The 19,027-nt window shown below is 44.6% G+C and overlaps 1 protein-coding gene across 1 annotated transcript; it reads left to right on the top strand.

The window, feature by feature from the left end:
• Nucleotides 1-1,619: 1,619 nt before the first annotated feature.
• F7 (coagulation factor VII) lies at nt 1,620-19,027 on the top strand. Its single transcript, XM_083168703.1, has 8 exons — nt 1,620-1,842; nt 5,802-5,965; nt 8,377-8,401; nt 9,045-9,158; nt 9,589-9,729; nt 11,644-11,744; nt 16,140-16,260; nt 17,282-19,027. Exons 1-8 carry the CDS (start codon nt 1,635-1,637, stop codon nt 17,863-17,865), a joined length of 1,458 nt encoding a protein of 485 aa, XP_083024829.1. The 5' UTR covers nt 1,620-1,634; the 3' UTR covers nt 17,866-19,027.

Below are 19,027 nucleotides of genomic sequence, written 5' to 3' on the forward strand. Positions count from 1 at the left end.
GCTGAAATCCCGACCGCTGAAATCCCGACACTTTGTCCCTCCGGGGGTGTCCACGACACCCCCAGAGGGAGAATAAATTAGTGTGCCAAGCGTAGCGAGGCACCTGGCCTGCTGCGTGGCGAGCACAGCGAGCCCACAAGGGGGGGCAATCCACATTCCCCCCCTTGTCGGGATTTCGGCGGTCGGGATTTCAGCGTCGGGATTCTGAACGCCGGGATCCCGACCGCCGGGATTTAATACTGAATCCCTAGCCTGTACCCTTATCTGCACTATTACTACTCCAGCCTGCCCCGTGCTTCCCACTACTGCTCCCAGCCTGTCCCATTATATGCACTATCACTACTCCAGCCTGCCTCTGCTTCCCATTACTACTCCCAGCCTGCCCCCTGCTCCTCTCCAAGCCTCACTGTACAGTACCCACCCTAACCATAGTCACTAACCGCTCAAACCCCAGGCCTCCAGAAAATACCCCTCTGACTTGGCCCCAGGGACATATACTACCCACCATATCCCTGCCCCTAGGTACATACACTGTCAATGCTACCCCAAGTCCTTCAAGCCACAGTACCCCTAACCCAGGGACTTACTGTATACTTTCCACACTTTTTATTTTTTTGTGTGGAGCTCAATTATTTTTTTTTTAATTCATGTTGAGGGGTAATGGTTAATGTTTGACTTGTCAGGGGTCAATGTATTTATTTTCCCTGTTGGGGATAACAATATATAATATTGTTTAATGTATATTTGTGGTGGGCCAATGTGTTTATTCCTGTGGGGGCAAATTGATTATTATTTACTAATTGGGTGTCAGATATGTTGTTTTTTTTTTTCCTGCGGGGCCAGTCCTTCTATTTTTTTTTGGTTCTTTTTTTTTTCATGCGGGTCCAGTCCTATATTTTAGTGCACCAGGGAAGGGCAGCATAATGGAATTAGCATAAAGTTGCAGATGCAACTGCAGCAAAAGTTGCAAGAAAGGCCACAACTGCCTTTCACAGACCCCACCCCCTCAGCAGACTCCACCCCCATTAGGGCTGCTTCCATAAATTTCCCAACCTGCCTCTGCCTTTAAACATAATTTAATATTTCCTTCAAAATTTCTCAATAAGAAACTTTTGGACTAAGGGTGCTGTGAAGAAAGTTCCGTTACTCTATGGTGCCGTGATTCCATAAAAGTTTGTGAACCACTGAACTAGCACTTGCGGGGACAGAGCTTGCAAGAAAGCTATCCCGACTATGTGCTGCGCAGGTGCCGCTGCCACCCATCCGCTTCGCCACTACCCCCCACCCCTGACACAACTCCTCTCCCTGAACCTAACTGGTGAGCAGTGCTCCGGTCATGTGATCGCAACTCCTGCACTGTGTCCCCGGTCATTTAATGCTGTAAACTACAGTTTACAGCAAATAACCAGGTCCCAGGGCAGGCGTTCTGTTCACATGACTGGAACACCGATCAATGCACTCGGGGAAATGCTATCTGTTAATAAATAAATAATAAAGTGAAATAAAGGGTTTGGAGCAGTTTTCCACAAAACCTCCAAAATCCCTTTAATACATTTAAGTGAACCTAAAATAATGTGAAACCGATCTTTTTACATTATTTTAGTTAAAATAATGTAGATATATCTACCCTAGGGATGAAGCAGAACCTCAGCCCTCTGGTATTGCCTGCCTGTCTCTGCCCTCCCCCAACTCCAATATTTACCAATAAACTTTGGACCAGCAATGTTCCCCGTAGAGCAGTCAGTGCTGGCAAAGAAACCCCTCCAACCATGTGGATAATGCAGGAGAAATCTTTGTATTTCTGGTTAATTTTGCTCTTCATGCCTCTTCTAACGTCTGCAGGTAAGTGATAAAATGTGATAACAATGATCAAGACTGCACACAGAACTTTCTTCTGATCTTTTATACTATATTTATCCTTAAAAACAATAGAATACATTCACTAAGTGTTTTTCATGCTAGATACGGCTGCCTTAAACATACTGTAATCTTGACTAAGGGTATGGCGTTGAACTCCACCTAACGATATTAACCTCATATGAAGAAGCTTTCATAGACTTCCATATTAGATGCATCGGGTTATACTTAATAGAGTGCTTTGCGTCTTGGTACATTTTTGTGAAATGGTTTTTATGTTTATGTTGTGAAATTCTACAGATTTATCTGGGGTTGTTTTGTTTCCGGGGAATTTCTCTGTGGTGTGGTGCAATGTGAGATGGTTCTAGTGTGGTTCTCATTGATAGATCTACAATATCTAGATACAGTTAATGGTTTTTTTTTATACTAAGTTCTATTGAAGATGGGATGTTTCCCATAGCAACCAATCAGAATCTACTTATTTAACACCTTCTAGAAGATAAATGATATATTTATTGGTTTCCAATAGCAACCTCCCATCTTAGTAAATAAACCCCAATAGGTCTGCCACAAAATGGTCAACATTTTCTTTAAACCATCTTGTTCTTAATTCACTATCCATGTCTGCATAGAGGGATAATATAGTAGTGTGCAGAGTGTACTATGGCAACAAGCCTGAAGCATGGTGAGGGAAGCGTTCCACTAAATGGGGGTCAATGTCGACAGTAGTAGTAGGTCAGGTCGACTTTTTCATATGTCTACCTTTTTTTCTGTCAAACTTTTGACCCTGTCAACATTTTTACCCTGTCAATTTACAGTATTGCATGCCAACCTATTGGGGTCAACCTATTGACTATCTAGACACTGTCTATGTAATAACCTACATCCATGCTGGTGTGATGTGGTACTGATGTGGTGAGATGAGGGGTGGTGTGGTACTGGTCTGGTGTGATGGTGCAGATGTGGTGCCGGAGTGGGATGGTCAACAGGTCTGGAATGTAAGAAAATATGACTGAGAGCAACCTAAAGGAGCGTGTAAGAAATTCTAAGTTCGCTTACAGCCTGTACAATTTATTGATATTATTTAAAAGACACTATACATATACATTGCACTCCAGTGGACGGGACTCCAGGGCACATCTGGCATAATGGCACCTATATGTCTGTTCGTTTAACCTCATACATGTGGTACGTAATTCTTGACCGTAAAAGGACTTCATTACAAATTGAATAATTCTAAATCATTTAAAGCAAAAAAGGCCCAGATATACATTTTGTCTCTCTCGTACACACATGCAGTGCTTATTACAATTATATTTTACTGCTATGTTGTACACGGGGGTAGGATACAATACAGAAGCACAACATCATTGCAGAAATGCTCTCACTGACATAAGTAGGTTGAAACAAAGTCATAAACAGAAACAGCTGTGTAGGGCAGCTTAAAACTTGGTGAGAACAGCAAACCTCTGCTACAAAGTTAAGGTTGTAGAAGACATTTTCATGTCAAAGGTCATACACCATGGAAAAGGTGCCCATACACTAGTGCGATTTGGCCTGATTGTGCCCAGTTCCAATGGATCGGGCAGAGAAATCAGGCCAAATCGGATGTGTTTGACATCCCCTTCGACCCAATGCACAGTTCCTTGCGCATTGGTTTGGAGTGGAGTGGTCAGACGGGCTGCACATTAAATTTATTGGATTGGACCCATCACTGGCACATCGCAGTTGCTTTTTAGCACCCACAATGTATTGGGTCCAATCCCAGGTGCGTGCCAGCAGTGAAGCACCATTGGCACACACCTATGTGCAGCGGCAGGGTCCGTGGGGTGGGCAGCGGGTCGGCATGGTGGCGGGGAGGCAGCAGGGTCCTTGCGGCGGCTGGGCAGTCAGCGGGGTCCCTGTGGCCCCTGGGCAGTCAGCGGGCTCCCTGTGGCGGCTGGGTAGTCAGCGGCGGGGTCACTGCGGCAGATGGGAACTAGCAGCGCTATTGGCGGGCGGGAAGCAGCTGCTTAACAGGCAACTATATTTTGAAAAGACAGGCCAGCCGGTTATTGGCTGAGAGAATTCTCTCAGCCAATAAGGCCAGCCATTCTTTTAAAAATATGGTTTTACATTTAGCAGCCACTTCCCGCGCCACCAATACCGCTACTAATTTACTTATTCCCATCCACCACAGGGACCCCGCTGCTGACTGCCCATCCACCACAGGGACCCCGCTGACTGCCCAGCCACTGCAGGGACCCCGCTGCCCGTCCCTGCCAGCTCCCCGGGAATTTACATACAATAAATTGCATGCAAACTTGGCACATCAAGTGCCAAATCGTAAGTGAGCCTTTTGGGGAGCTGCCAAGGGCTCTCAAGGGCAAACTGGTCCTAAGGACAAGTCGGACTAGTGTATGGGGACCTTAAGACTAAGCACAACAAGAAGGTAGTTATACTTCAACAGCAACGTCTCTCCCAGGCAAAGACTTTAAAGCAGACTGGGGTTTCAAGGTGATCTGTTCAAGCTCTTTTGAAGAAACACAAAGAAATGGGCAATCTGGAGGACTGTATACACAGTTACCTTCCAAGGAAACTTAGTGCGTCAGTTAAGACACATGCTTATTTCCCTTCAAAATAAATTGTAATATGACCAGCAGTGCCATCAGCTCAGAACTGGCAGAAATCAGTGGAACCCTTTCACTGTTTGTAAACGTCTTTCCAGAAGTGGTCTTAATCAATAGTGGCTCCAGAGGAGGGGCTGCAGCACAGTCCAAAGTTCAAATAGGGAAGCCTTACCCCCTGCAAGTGAGCCAGTTTAGAATGGCAGTTGCTGTTTTTCCCCTATTTGAATTTTGAACTGTGCTGCAGCCCCTTCTCATAGATGCATCAGCAGACAATAAACTTTCTATTGGTAGATGTGTGTTGTGTGACATCATTGCATAATAATCTTAACACTTATTAATTATCTAACTAGAAATAAACACGCGGACAACTGAAATGCCTTTTAAAATTGGTCCACCAGAATTTATTTAAATCTTTAAACTAAATATGGTGGCAATAAGAAAGAACAGGCAGACCCCAGTGACCTTGCGGCTTAACGCCGACACGCATGTCAACGACATGATATTCTTAAATTTATTGGCAACGCCAACAAATGTCGGGTCTCCAACTCTCTCCCCAATACACCATAATAGAGCCGGCCAGACAGCCAAACCCCAATGGCCCCCAGTAGGAAAGCCACTTTATACAATGTATTGGGCAAAGAGCGCACCCTAAAAACAGCAGCGCAATAGCCACTGTTACTGCCGTTCTTTCCCGCCACAAATATAGGTTGACAAACCCCAACCGGCAAAGAAAAAGTAAAAACGGGTGGGGACAAAAAGGTGACTTGGGGAGGGAGGGTGGGAAAACTTCCAGAGAAAGAGATGGAATGTTCTATTGCTTCTCACAAAATGTCCGTTTAACCCCTCCCTGACACTCCCCTTATTTAAATCACCTACATCCTAACCTGTTAACTGTTTCCTTACCTAACTGAATTATGCAAGGCTCCCACAAACCCTCAACCTAGAAGTTTATAATCCCTTGTGCTATTTGCACTCGCTCTTCATTTTGAAAGAAGTATTAGGGTGGCATTAAACCAAGAGATTTGGTGCCGTGAAATGGAGTATGGAGTAGAATATGTTTTAACTAAGAGAAGGAACAGCACATGAGGGAAGAGGGTCCTAATCATGAGAGCTTACATACTAAAGGGCAGAGGTTGGTGAAGAAGTGGGTCTTAAATGCTTGTTTATAGTTTTGTAGAGTGGTGGGGAGTCTGAGTGGGACAGGTAGAGAATTCCAGGGAAAGAGATCAGCACATAAAAAATCTTGGAGGTAGAAGTCTTAATAATTGCGCCTGCCGATGGTAGCCAAACATTGAGCATTTCTATCTGATGGTCTTGATCTGTGTTCTCTTATAGTTTTCATGCAGAGTAGTGAGGCCAATAATGTGCTGAAGAATCGGAAAAAGAGAGCGAACAGTTTCTTTGAGGAGCTAAAATCAGGCTCTCTGGAACGGGAGTGCAATGAAGAAATCTGCTCATATGAAGAAGCCAGAGAAATCTTTAAGGATGACAAACGCACGGTAATTATTACCAGTTATTTATATAGCATGCACACATTCCACAGCGCCTTACAAAGAATATTTGAACATTCACACCTGTCCCTGCCCTAGTGAAGCGAACAATCCTAAATGCACACACATTCATTCTAGGGTTAATTTTTGTTGGGACCAATTAACCTACCAGTATACCTTTGGATTGTGGGAGGAAACTGGAGCACTGGGGTAAACCCATGCAAGCACTGGGAAGAATATACAAACTCTGCACAGTTAGGGCCCTGGTGTCAATCGAATCCATGACCTCCAGTGTCTGATTAACCATTAGTTTGATTAGGCTGCAGCCTAGAGTGCCAGGACTGGGGGTGGGAAGCCATGCAGATGACAGCCGAGGAATAAATTGAAGGCCTAAGGTGTGCCCATACACGGTACAATTGTTGGGTGCGATGAGATGCGCGTTCCCGTCACACATCTCATCTCACAGCTCAAAAAGTATATGCTGCACATACTTTACTTTTTGTACTAGATCTCATCTCATCTCATCTCATTGCATTGCATAACCTATGCAATGCAATCTAGTCCAAACTGTATACAATATTTGTACTGTGTATGGGCACACACTTATCCTAATGTCCATTCACAAATTGTTTAGGTTTATATTCTGTTTCTAGAATGTTATACCAGTTATATTGCTCCAAAAACATTGATGCTCCATGTCCATGGAAGGAAATCTATTACACTTTGCTTTACTGGATAAGGTCAAATGTTGTTTCCTGTGTTTATACTGGGCTCAATCATTTGGTAACATCTAAAAGGCCTGATTTTAGTGCCTTGTCCACCCATGAACCATAATTATGCCTAATTAGTGATCAGATCTGCTACTTGACGTGAAGTCACAGTAAGCACTTTTCTAACATTCCCATGAGGAAAGATTTTGAGGCCTATTTTGTAAATACCATAATATTTGCAGGATATTCCCTAAAGACAGCAGTTTTCTGTTGATGCCTACAAATATTAAGTATCCCTACAATGTACTATGGAGGGACCACAGCCCATACATTGTAGTATGATACATTCCTAATATTGTATATATAATAATGGCGGAACCTCTATGTAAACTCTTCTCCCCTTTAGAATGTAATCTCGAATGAGCTGTTCCATCTGAGCTTCTGCCACCTTGATACTTATTTCTGTGTTCATGTACCCTATACTTGCCCTCTATTGTATTCAACTGTAAAGCCCTCCATACACTACTACTTCTCCCTGGAGATTCCCCTTGAGCTGCCTGGGATATATCGCATGCGGTCCTTTTGCATGTGATAAATCCCATGCAAGCTCATTCCCCACTGCCATTAGAGTCAGAGGTCGGATGTGCAAGCAGGTCCAATCTCTGATTCCAATACACACGAGCATCGAATCCGATCAGATGTCACATACCAGAGATTTGGACACTTTTCACCCGATGTCTCGGCCCTGGTGAAGAGTGACCAAATCGGACAAGTGTGTGACCAACTTGAGTCCCTTTCCTGTTTGCTTATTTGTTTATGTACTCTGTAATTCGGCACTGTGGATCCCTTGTGACACCATATAAATAAAGAACAATAATAATAATTAATAAAAAACAGTACCCTTTAATAATTGTACACATTTAGGAGGGTAGTCATTCCCGGGTCACAACTGATGATCCGTCCAGACAGCCATGACCTTGACCCATTTTAGTTTTGCTCAACAGCAATGTCCCGCTTGGCGATTGGCAAAAAGGGGGCATGTCCACGTAAATGGCCGTGGATTGTCGAGATTCATCCGGGATCGCGACAATTCACAGCCTTTATCGCCAAAATGGGCCCGTTCTGTCGATCTGCCTCTTCAATGCCGTCGGGTAAGACAGCATTGAATAGGCACCTGCCACTTCTTCCCCTGTCGGAAATAGTGGCGGGGATTGAATACCCCCCTTAGGATGTACATAGAACCTCTCTACCTTGATTTTCTAAACATTGATGGCTAGCTCCAAAGCAACCTTGACTCCAGCAGCCTGACTATCCATACTCATCATATGATAACAAGTCGTTGATACATTGATCCCCAAAAAGAAAAGGGGAGTATTTATGTTCTTTACTGCACTGATTTTAAGTCCCTTGACAAGCACTGAGATGTAAGTGCCTCTCTATATTCATGTATCAAGATTTTGCAAAACTGTATGTAGAAGGATGTTTACTGTTCTTTATCGCATAATACCCAGTCCCAGTCAGCATCATGTGATGTGAATGAAGGCATACACAAATATACATATTATTACTTCTTATATATTTACACATACACCTTTATACTAAACTGCCATAGTATGTTTGTAGTAGTGTCCTCAGATTACTTTATGCTGTGTAATGATCTTGTTTGATATTATGCAATCACATATTTTGATTTTATTATTTTTCCCTTAGAAAGAATTTTGGAAGACATACTCAGGTATGTTAAATCAAACTGTTCTAAGAAGTGCATTAAATGCAACAACAAAAAAGCTCACCTACTCATAGGCAAACGCACAGGGGTTTCTGGTTGCCCAGAAACCTCCCTCCTATTGGCAAGTGCCTTTAAATTATGACAACCATAGCACTGGTATATAATATGATCAATAGAGCTGCCACCAAATAATGCAGTGTAAGGGACAGAGCGGAGCTGTTGCATATGCCTAGTGTACCAGCTTCTTCTACCACATTTACTGTATGCGTGCATCTGAGCCCTCAAACATCGCAATGGACAAGAGAGTAGCTGCCAGAAGGAAGAGACAGGAGCCTTACCATGAAGTAGGAGATTGTGAGCTTAGAAAGTGTAGTACTGTTTCTATTAAGTTTGTGTATTTATTACATGTTTAACCTTTTCCTGACCATCTATACTATAGACCATCTGTACTGTTAAATATCAATACTGTATTCCATACAGTATCCAGTGTATAATAAGACCAATTTTCAGACTGTTACCGCTCCCCCAGACTTACTCCAATGCCCTGCAGAGTGGGAGATTTTGGATTACATTTGGAAACCCAACTCTAAAATCCTACGTTTGCTACTGTATATTGTTTACAGACTTCTGACCTTTAAGTCTTTTACAGATGAAGATCAGTGTCTTTCCAATCCTTGCACCAATGGTGGCACCTGTCAGGATGAGTTTCAGTCCTATACATGTACATGTCCTCTTGGCTATGAGGGCAGGCACTGTGAAACAGGTAAGCTTGATGGAGTGACACAGATTGTGGTATTCTGTGTGTTGGTCATGTTCAAATTATTTAAAGGAAACTAAAGATTCCATTATTTGTGAAAAGAAGCAAGATATTGCGTTGGAACCAAAATCTGAAAAATCTGTGAAGCTTCGCACAAGGAGGACAATGCTCTATTCCGAGACTTTCCTCTTTATTTAGGATTACCATCACCTGTGGTGAAGCACCTTTTCCTATCAATTAACCTGTTCAAAACAGGTGATGGCAATAATAAATTAAGAGAGAAGTCCAGAAACCGAACATTGTGTCCCTCCTGGAGAGGGTCATGTTGGGAGATATGGCTTGTCCATAAATGGCTACTTTACTTTACACAAAGGAAACTGCAGTTCATAGAGACCCCAATCTATATAATGGAAGATGAGTTTTTCTCTTGCTCTAGATACGAATGAAGACCTGCAGTGCTTTAAAGACAATGGGCAATGTGATCAGTTCTGCCGCAACACTCCTTTGTCCTCACAACGTTGCTCGTGTACTGAAGGGTATGTTCTAGGGGAAGATGGCACGTCATGCATTCCTACAGGTGAGAGATACAGATGTAGCCGCGCTCACTACCTGCAGACGTAGCCGCGCTCACTACCTATGTAGTAATGGAGATATAGTGAGTAATCTATGTGTATAATAGAGATTCATGTGTTCCCATGTAAGTGGTGACATGACATGAATGTATGATGGCAGAATGGGACATGTATTTCACAGTTACTATGTAAGTTATTATTTACCAAATAGTAACTATTCCTAATATCTGATATAACAAAGAATTATGTTTTAAACTAAATTATTATCAGAAATAATAATAGTACTGTAACTACTATAAATTGTGGTACTTGTGTAGTTTCACGGCGCCGCCGCCGCGCGCACAGTCTGTTACAGAAACTTGGCAGCTTGCCAGAGGCTCTGTTTAACTGTGCGCGTGCCGCTCTAGCTCTGCCTGACTGTGCTCGTGCCGCTCTAGCTGTAAGCTACGTATTGACAGCTACGTTAACAGCGTAGCGGCCGGGCAGCAGCAGCGCGCTGCCCAGGTGCTGACAGGTCACTGTGGTACTTGTACACAGTGAAATAGGCAGCGCCTGGGCAGCGCTGACAAAGGGGGCAAGTGGAGACACCCCGGGCACAACGCTGACGGGATGTAGGCGCTAAAGCCCCTGGATTAACACTCCCTGCAAGCCGCTAAGAAGGAGGCGGGCGCCTGGATTCAGACGCAAAAGCGTCTGAATCCAGGCGCCTTGCAAGCCGCTAAGAAGGAGCTGGGCGCCTGGTTTCAGATGCAAAAGCATCTGAATCCAGGCGCCTGGCTCCCTGCAAGCCGCTCAGGTGGTGGGGCATCTAAATCCAGACGCTAAAGCGCCTGGATTTAGTTGGGTGTAGGGGTACATCTAAATTTAGACGCAAAAGCATCTAAATTTAGCTGGGTCCAGGGGTACACTATTAAAACCCGCCCACAGCTGTCGACCTTGTAAATATCACTATCCACGCCAACCCGATGCGTGGCGAGCGCAGCGGTACACGCCCTACGACCTTTTCATACACCCACTATCCACGTCGACGTGGAGTTGAGAATAGAAAGTGTGGCGAGCGCAGCGAGCCACCGAGCCCAAAGAGTGGCGACGGGACGCGGATACCTTCACAGGTATCCGTGTCCCCTCGCGGGCTTCACAGGTATCCGCGTCACCTCGCGGGGCTCGCCACGCTTCGGGCTCGGTGGCTCGCTGCGCTCGCCACACTTTCTATTCTCAACTCCACGCCGACGTGGATAGTGGGGGTATGAAAAGGTCGTAGGATGCGTACCGCCGCCGCTTGCCACGCTTCGGGTTGGCGTGGATAGTGGGATTTACAAGGTCGACAGCTGCGTCGACTAGTGGCACTGTGGGCGGGTTTTAATAGTGTACTGGATTCAGACGCTTTTGCATCTGAATTTAGCGTGTACATGGGGGACACAGCGTTGTGCCGGGGTGTGTAGTTTAGAAGCCCCGGCACGTCAGCGTTGTGCCCGGGGTGTCTCCACTTGCCCCGATGTCAGCGCTGCCCAGGCGCTGCCTATTTCACTGTGGAACTACAAGTACCACAGTGACCTGTCAGCGCCTGGGCAGCTGCTGCTGCCCGGCCGCTACGCTGTTAACGTAGCTGTCAATACGTAGCTTACAGCTAGAGCGGCACGAGCACAGTCAGGCAGAGCTAGAGTGGCACGCGCACAGTTAAACAGAGCCTCTGGCAGGCTGCCAAGTTTCTGTAACAGACTGTGTGCGCGGCGGCGGCGGCGCCGTGAAACTACACAAGTACCTAAATTGTTGATATCTATTTGTTCCAGAACATGCTCAATTTATACAAGCTATACCAGCGCACAAGTACTTGTGACACACTTGCACCATAGATTGATTACAGTAACTCCTTTGCATTGTACTTTACATCTCCCTTAGATAATTTTCTCTTGTAACAGTGGAATATCCATGTGGAAAACTGCCCGTGTTAAAAAATATAACAAAAAAAGGTCGAATTGTTGGCGGTGAAGAATGTCCAAAAGGAGAGTGTGCCTGGCAGGTGAGCTTTGGTAGTACTTAATAGACTTATGGACTTAATAGATCAAAGTCATGAGAACTTAAGAAGTGTTTAATAAATGTTATTGTTACTCTCTGCAACTACTCTATGGACCTTATTCAGGTCCGTTCGCAACTGCCCTTCGTTCGCATGGGGACCAATATTTGCTACTGCCCATGTGCAATTCTGCGCATATGCAAGGTGTAAATACATTGATCGTTGGATGAACGCACCCAGGACTGTGGGCGGGAGGCTGAGAGGGAGCATGGGGTGGCGGGCGACCCCATTAGTATATGTGAACACCCAGCATTTTATGGGCGTTCTCATGCTAATGAGGCCATGACGTGGCCAACGGTGGTGGGCAGCTGACATCACCTCAGACCACCTCTTACGTATGCGTGGACGTTCCACATAATTTGATGGCCGACCACTATCGAATGATGTGGGCGTTCCCCTGCATGATGTCTATGCAAAACATCCATTCACAGCCAGTGCGAAGGAACACGCCTTGCAAATGGTGGGCCTGCGTGCCACCATTCACAAGGCGGGCTTAGGTTGACTTGGAAGGATTCGTATACACATCCGTGCGAATCAACCAGAATAACCCCCTAAGGGCACTGAGGAAACTTGTCAGAGGGTTTCACTAATGCTGCATATTCCTTACTGTGACCAGTCACTACTGTAGTGTCTTTTTAGAAGCATCATCCATCTTTGTTCGCACTGCCACCAATAGTAACAAGGTCAGATTTCCTTATAAGCCCAGTCCTACTCCATCTCCATTCAAAGTTCTGCAACCTGATACTTAGGAACTCTTATTTCAGAAATTCTAATGATTATATATGTTTACACTACCGTTCAAACGTTTGGGGTCACTTAGAAATGTCCTCATTTTTTTAAAGAAAAGCACTGTTTTATTTATTTTTATGCAATCAATTTTTATTAAAGGTAAAGTTAAACACCGTACACACATGACACGTGACTTTGTAATGCACACACAGAATAGAAAGCACCAGTAAATACAATTACACAATTCACGTGCATTTTTGTGTACAGAAACAAGGTGGAAATATAGATGTCAAATGTAGCGTCGACATAGAATAATTAACCTCTATATAAGTAAAGAAAGAGCTTTATATGAGAAAAGATAGAAAAGAATAACGAAGGCATAAAACATCGAAAAGAAAGGAGAAGGAAAAGGTTAGTGGGGGGGGGGGGGGGGGGGTAGGATGAGGGGGGAGTGGGGGTGGGGAAAGGGGATGCGCAGTGGGACCACCCCCTCGCAGTAACTTAACTTGGTCTAGTCTGCTGAAAGTAATCTGTGGATTCTTTATATGTAAGCCAGTTTAGCCAAGTGGCAGTAAATGTCTGGGGAGTGTCTTTCAAAAAGGATGTCAAGTCCTCCATGGACATATATAAGTCAATTCTGCTAAACCAATGTGTCACGGGAGGAGCCAGGTTGGATCTCTAATGACAGGGTATAACCGCCCTTGCTGCATTCATCAGGTGTCTAAGTAAAGATTTTTTAAAGCGAGAAGTGGGGATATCCATTAGATTGAGCAACCAGAATTCTGGGTTAAAGGGGAGAGTAGAGTTAACAATTTTTTCCGAAATTCGGTGGATCTGGCGCCAATATTCTTGGATTATTGGGCAAGACCACCATATGTATAAGGGAGTACCTGGCTGTTGATCACACCTCCAACAGAGGTTAGGTAGAGTACTATTCATTTATACCAACGGGATAAGATCTTATACTGGGTTTCAAGGGTCTGAATGGATGAGGAGGATGCAAATACGTATTTAAATATTTGGCACCATTGGTCTTCTGTCAGCTCCCGCCCCAGCTCTTTTTGCCAGGCCACTGTGTAAGCAGGCATTGGCTCTGAGAGGTTACTCAAGCAAATTTGGTAAAATTTAGAGATCAGATGCTTTGGGCACTCCCGGGAGAGCAATAACGACTCGAAGGGAGTTGGTTCCCAACTCTGCTTTCGCAGTGTCATGCCACAGCCAGGGGACACTTTTTACATAAGGTCCCCCGGCCGTACCATGAGCACCGTGGCTGGTCAGCCTTGGACGGGGTACCTGGAGGAGTAGGGACCCCCCCAATAAAGGGGTCCCCCCCCCCCCCGGCTTCACCCGTCCAGGGCTGAAGCCCGGGGCTGTCACCGGCGGCCCTGGCCAGGGGACGCCGGCCTGATGGGGTTAAATCTTTCAACCCTAACAATGCTTTATACAGGAGAACTACAAGTACCAGCAGACCTCCCCCGCAGGCTGGGACTTGGAGAACCACAAGTCCCTGCATGCGGGGCATTAATGGGCCCGCTGGGACTTGTAGTCCACCTGTAAAAAGAATGTTAAAAGAAAACCCACACAGTAAAAGTAAAACTTTATTACATACACATCCACAGACCTCACTTTTACACCCACATACTCACCGATCCAGGATCCAGCGCTGGTCTCCCTTCTGCAGAGCCGGCTACCCCCGCACTGACAGCGGGGACAACCGGCTTTCTCCGATGCAGCTAACAGCTTCTGTTGCGCTGTCCCAGCGCGACACAGGCTGAGAGCGTGATTGGGCGATGTGTCTCCATGTTGCGCTGGGACAACGCGACAGAAGCTGTTAGCTGCATCGGAGAAAGCCGGTTGTCCCCGCTGTCAGTGCGGGGGTAGCCGGCTCTGCATAAGGGAGACCAGCGCTGGATCCTGGATCGGTGAGTATGTGGGTGCTGGTTTCAAAATACGGGGGACCCCCAGATTTTTTGTCCCCCGTATTTTTGGAACCGGGACCGGTCCAAGAGTCCGGGGCTGGTTTCAGAAATACTGGGTACCCCTACGCTTTTTGTCCCCCGTATTTTTGGAACCAGGTCCGGCTCAATGAGTCCGGGGCTGGTTATGCTCAGGAGGGGGGACCCCACTGAATTTTTTTTTTTTTATACGAACACAAAATCGCACATAACCTCAAATTCGCCCATTTTCATGCCGAAAATTTGCCCATTATCGCACTACATCGCACTTTTCTTGCCGGAACACGCACCTCATTAAATATGCGAATCCACGGCAAAAATGCGATTTAAAAAAGTGCGATAATGGGCGAAAAACTGACATGTGAAAAACTCTCATCCCATAGAATGTCACATACACGATGGTGTACAGCAGTGATTTTCAACCTTTTTACCTTGCGGCACACTAAATAAGATTTAAAAATTGCCAAGGCACACCATGAGATCGCGACAGGGCAAAACACATTGGCTCCCACAGGAAAAAACCAAACCTATTGATCTCCATATATAAAAACACTGGTCCCCACAGGTAACAAAAAAAAAAATACATTGGCCCTTCACATGAAAAGAAGAGACCAGTAATTAACAGTTGAACTAGTGGTGGCAGTAAACTGGTTTGGGCATCTCTAGATCTGGGGGCACAGTTGTGAACTGCTCAAGGCACACTAGTGTGCCATGGCACAGTGGTTGAAAAACACTGGTGTACAGTGTGAAAGGAGGACCATACACACAAGATAAAAAAAAAAGTTGCAGCCAGCTAAAGCACAAGTGACATCCAACTCTGAATAAGGTATATACAGAACATGTGAAGGTTCGGTTTTACCCAGATTTACTTGGTTCTCAAAGCGGAATCTTATTGGCTATTGCTGTCACGTGTTTTGGATAGCCAATAAGATCCCTCTTTGAGAACTGAGTAAATTCCGATAAAACCAAACCAGCACGTAACATTATTCTGTCTGTCACTACTGTGTTGCTTTCCTTAGGTTTGTTCAATGTTATAAACTTATTGATCTCTAATTTAAATATTTAAAGCTTAATTATTAAGAATTTGTACATATCTGCGTAACAATTTTTTTTTTTCTCAAAGATTCCATTAAAATTTCCATATTACAGATTGAGTATCCGTTATCCAGACATCCGAAAACGAAAATATTCAGAAAACCGTAGGTTTTCAGAATATTTTTGGGGTTTTGTTTTGCCCCCCTCCCACCGCCATTTTTCATACTCACTGGGTCCACCGATGTCCACGGCATCCATTGGGTTTGTCTTTAGAAGCATCCTTGGCCCCAAGGAAGCATTGTGCCGTGACATCATGATGTCTCTCGTGCAATGTATCCTTTGGACTGGGGAAACCTCTTACAAAGGCCACCGTTGATGCCGGAATAATTCTACTTGTGTCTAAATAAATTATAATGATGGCAAATGCACACTTTATAATAAATTGTAGTTAGAGGAACCCATTGTATACATATTTCAAAGCACATTCTTCCAATTTGTTCTATAAATATGTACATGATGGGGTGGATCTAAGGATGATCAGAGCACAGATAATAAAGGTTATGCTTGTACCTACAACAATGATTTGAAACAGTTGTCAACCTTGTTATTAAATGTATTGCAGGCCAGACTGGTCTTAGACAAAGTAACCATCTGTGGAGGAGCCTTAATTGCTCCGAATTGGGTAATCACGGCAGCACACTGTTTAAAACCATCTTATGTAAACAAACTCACCGTAATACTTGGTAAGTATACTGAGCTTGCTCTGTAGACCCTTCACTAGGTTACACTTAAAGAAAACTCACAAATTGGGCCAGAGTTCTTTTATGTTGTATGAAGTTCAGCAATATGTTACATGTCAACATTATGCCCATTGTTTCATGGTTTATTTTTTATTTACTTTTCTTCACCTCTTGTAAATGCAATAAAACTTGAGCCAAAGTAAATTTAGGAACTTATTCTGGTCCACACGCAAAATTGCGAAATGGATGAATTGGCGCCCGCATGGCCGCTCACCTCCCCCTCACTCGCCAAGTTCCCCTGCACAGCTGCGGATGGAAGTTTAGCATCAACATCCATTGGGGGAGCTGTGATTTGGGATTTCTTTCTATGTCACAATTCAAAATAATTCTTAGAATAATAGAAAAATATACAATAGTGTACAGTAATCGTCCCCATATTTCACAGGAATTTAGAAAATTCCTTGTAAAAATAAAAATAATAAAAAATAATTTCATCTTTACACCGGATTGTTTATCAGATCCATGATGTCCCTTCTATTCCCCATTACACATATCATTGCATGTTTTATTTGAAAATCGTTAAGCCATGTTCACACTGTGTGATTCTTCTAAGCAATTTTGACTAGATCATCAAAATCAATTAAGAGGTTTGCCTGAGTCACCCCGTGTGTACACAGTGATGATGGGAGATTGGGGGATATTCAATTTTTTTTTTTTTTTGGCACACATTGCTTCCAGAGTGGTTGTGTTTAAAACCGTAAAAGCAGATAAACCCAACCAAAGTGATGGGTGTGATGTGAAAAGTCCAGTTTGTGTCCCCAAATGGGTGACTTTTCGCATATTTTCAGCTCAGCCACCTCAAGGGTTAGCTGATCGCGTCTGAATGGAGCAACTATTAATATTTCCATTAGATGCCATCTACTGGCTGATGGTGCCAAAAACAATTACATTTCGCAATTCATATTTAGGCTGTAATGTTTCTTCTCTTATTATGAACATAATAATTATTTTTTTTCCGTTCCAGGGGACCATAAAATTAGTGAAGCTGAAGGAACTGAACAAGCACGCAAAGTTGTTCAAATAATAATACATGAAACATTTGTTGGCTTTAAAACAAACAATGACAATGACATTGCTCTGCTCAGATTGAACAGTACAGTGAACTACACTGACTATATTGTTCCTATATGCCTCCCAGAGAGAGAATTTGCTGTAAGAGTACTGCTGGACCGTAGCTCCTCCTCCACTGTCAGTGGTTGGGGTCGGCTGATAGAAGGCGGAGCAACTCCTGATATATTAAGGCGGGTAAAGCTGCCTCGAGTCAGAACACAAGAGTGTATAGAGAGTACAGGGATGAGAATCTCACAGAACATGTTTTGTGCCGGCTTCACTGATGGCACCAAGGATGCATGTAAGGGTGACAGTGGTGGCCCATATACCACAATATATAAGGACACTTCTTTCCTGACTGGCATTGTCAGCTGGGGCATGGGCTGTGCCAAATTAGAGAAATATGGTGTGTATACAAGAGTATCTCGATATGACCAATGGATAAAAGAAAATATGAATCAAACTGTTTCTGGAAAGACATCTGATAGGCAGCGGTAACACAACTTGTGTAAAGGTATAATATAGCATATAAATGATGTACACAAAAATACTGGCTCCTGCTGCACTTATTTGCCCACCTCATCACTAAGCGTTCCATGCAATAGACATGCATTGTATATCACATAGGCCCTTATTCTAGTTGACTCGGACGGATGCATATTTTGGACGGCCGCCGAGTGTTCTTAGCCCCGCCTACCGTACGGATCACACAGACCGTCCGAATGCGGTAAGACGCCGAGCGAATGGACCGCGAGTGGATGTTTCATGTGAACACCTCCATCATCTGTGGGAACCTCCCCCATTCTCCGATGGTTGCCGACCATCGATTGATGGACCGAGCGGTCAGGCAGCACCGAGTGCTCCAGACCACTCAGACATTTTTCCATGTGACAGCAGGGATATGGGCGGCCAGCTGGCATCCGGCTATGTCAGCTGTCCGCCCCTCACACATGCGTCACAGCCGGATTACCATACATACGCCCAGCGTTTTCATGGGAACACCCATGAAACGCAGGGCGTACGCATATGGTAATGAGCCCAAACAGCCCTTCACGCCCCTCTCCACCCCCTGCTCGGATGGGTCCGTACGATCCTTTTCTGCACGGAATTCACGATGTGTTTCGGACGCAGAAACGCCTCTGCACATGCGCAAACACAATACATCGGCCGTCCGACCGAACACGCACCCGACCGACTCAATAAGGGCCATAATGTGTATCTCTTCAGGATGTGTATAACAGTGGGATAATAGTAATTTTCCGTAAGTTAAGATATAATGGGCTATCCAACATACCAATAGCTTAGCAATGGCGTCATGTTATGTTGCATAGGCTAACAACTGCCTGATTATTCTTTTTAATGTGGCAGCTTTAGCACAACTGGTTTAGCTATTATAGAAATGTTCTTACTTGAAATTTCCCACAAAAGCACGAAGAAAAGAATTGTTTATGTGCTGCATATGTAAGGGGTTCTGGCAGAGATTGTGCCCCAGGGGCTTTTAATTCTGACACACAGACACGGTCCTATAAAGTAGAATAACTGTAGTAACAGGCGGGATGAGGTAGGGAAGCCTCTGGCCCAGCTGCGTGTGACTGCGGATACAGGCTGTCAGTGTGTGACAGACTGATCTACTGTCCTATCACATCTGTCTCCGTAACAG

Source organism: Crinia signifera, chromosome 2, assembly GCF_055691185.1.
Source record: "Crinia signifera chromosome 2, ASM5569118v1, whole genome shotgun sequence".
Taxonomy (NCBI): domain Eukaryota; kingdom Metazoa; phylum Chordata; class Amphibia; order Anura; family Myobatrachidae; genus Crinia; species Crinia signifera.

Excerpts from the sequence above, each read along its gene's own strand:
- F7 (XM_083168703.1), top strand. The coding sequence starts at position 1,635 with ATGAAGCAGAACCTCAGCCCTCTGGTATTGCCTGCCTGTCTCTGCCCT. Across the intron at positions 5,966-8,376 it reads TTAAGGATGACAAACGCACG|AAAGAATTTTGGAAGACATA; the intron begins GTAATTATTACC and ends TTTTTCCCTTAG. Across the intron at positions 8,402-9,044 it reads ATTTTGGAAGACATACTCAG|ATGAAGATCAGTGTCTTTCC; the intron begins GTATGTTAAATC and ends AGTCTTTTACAG.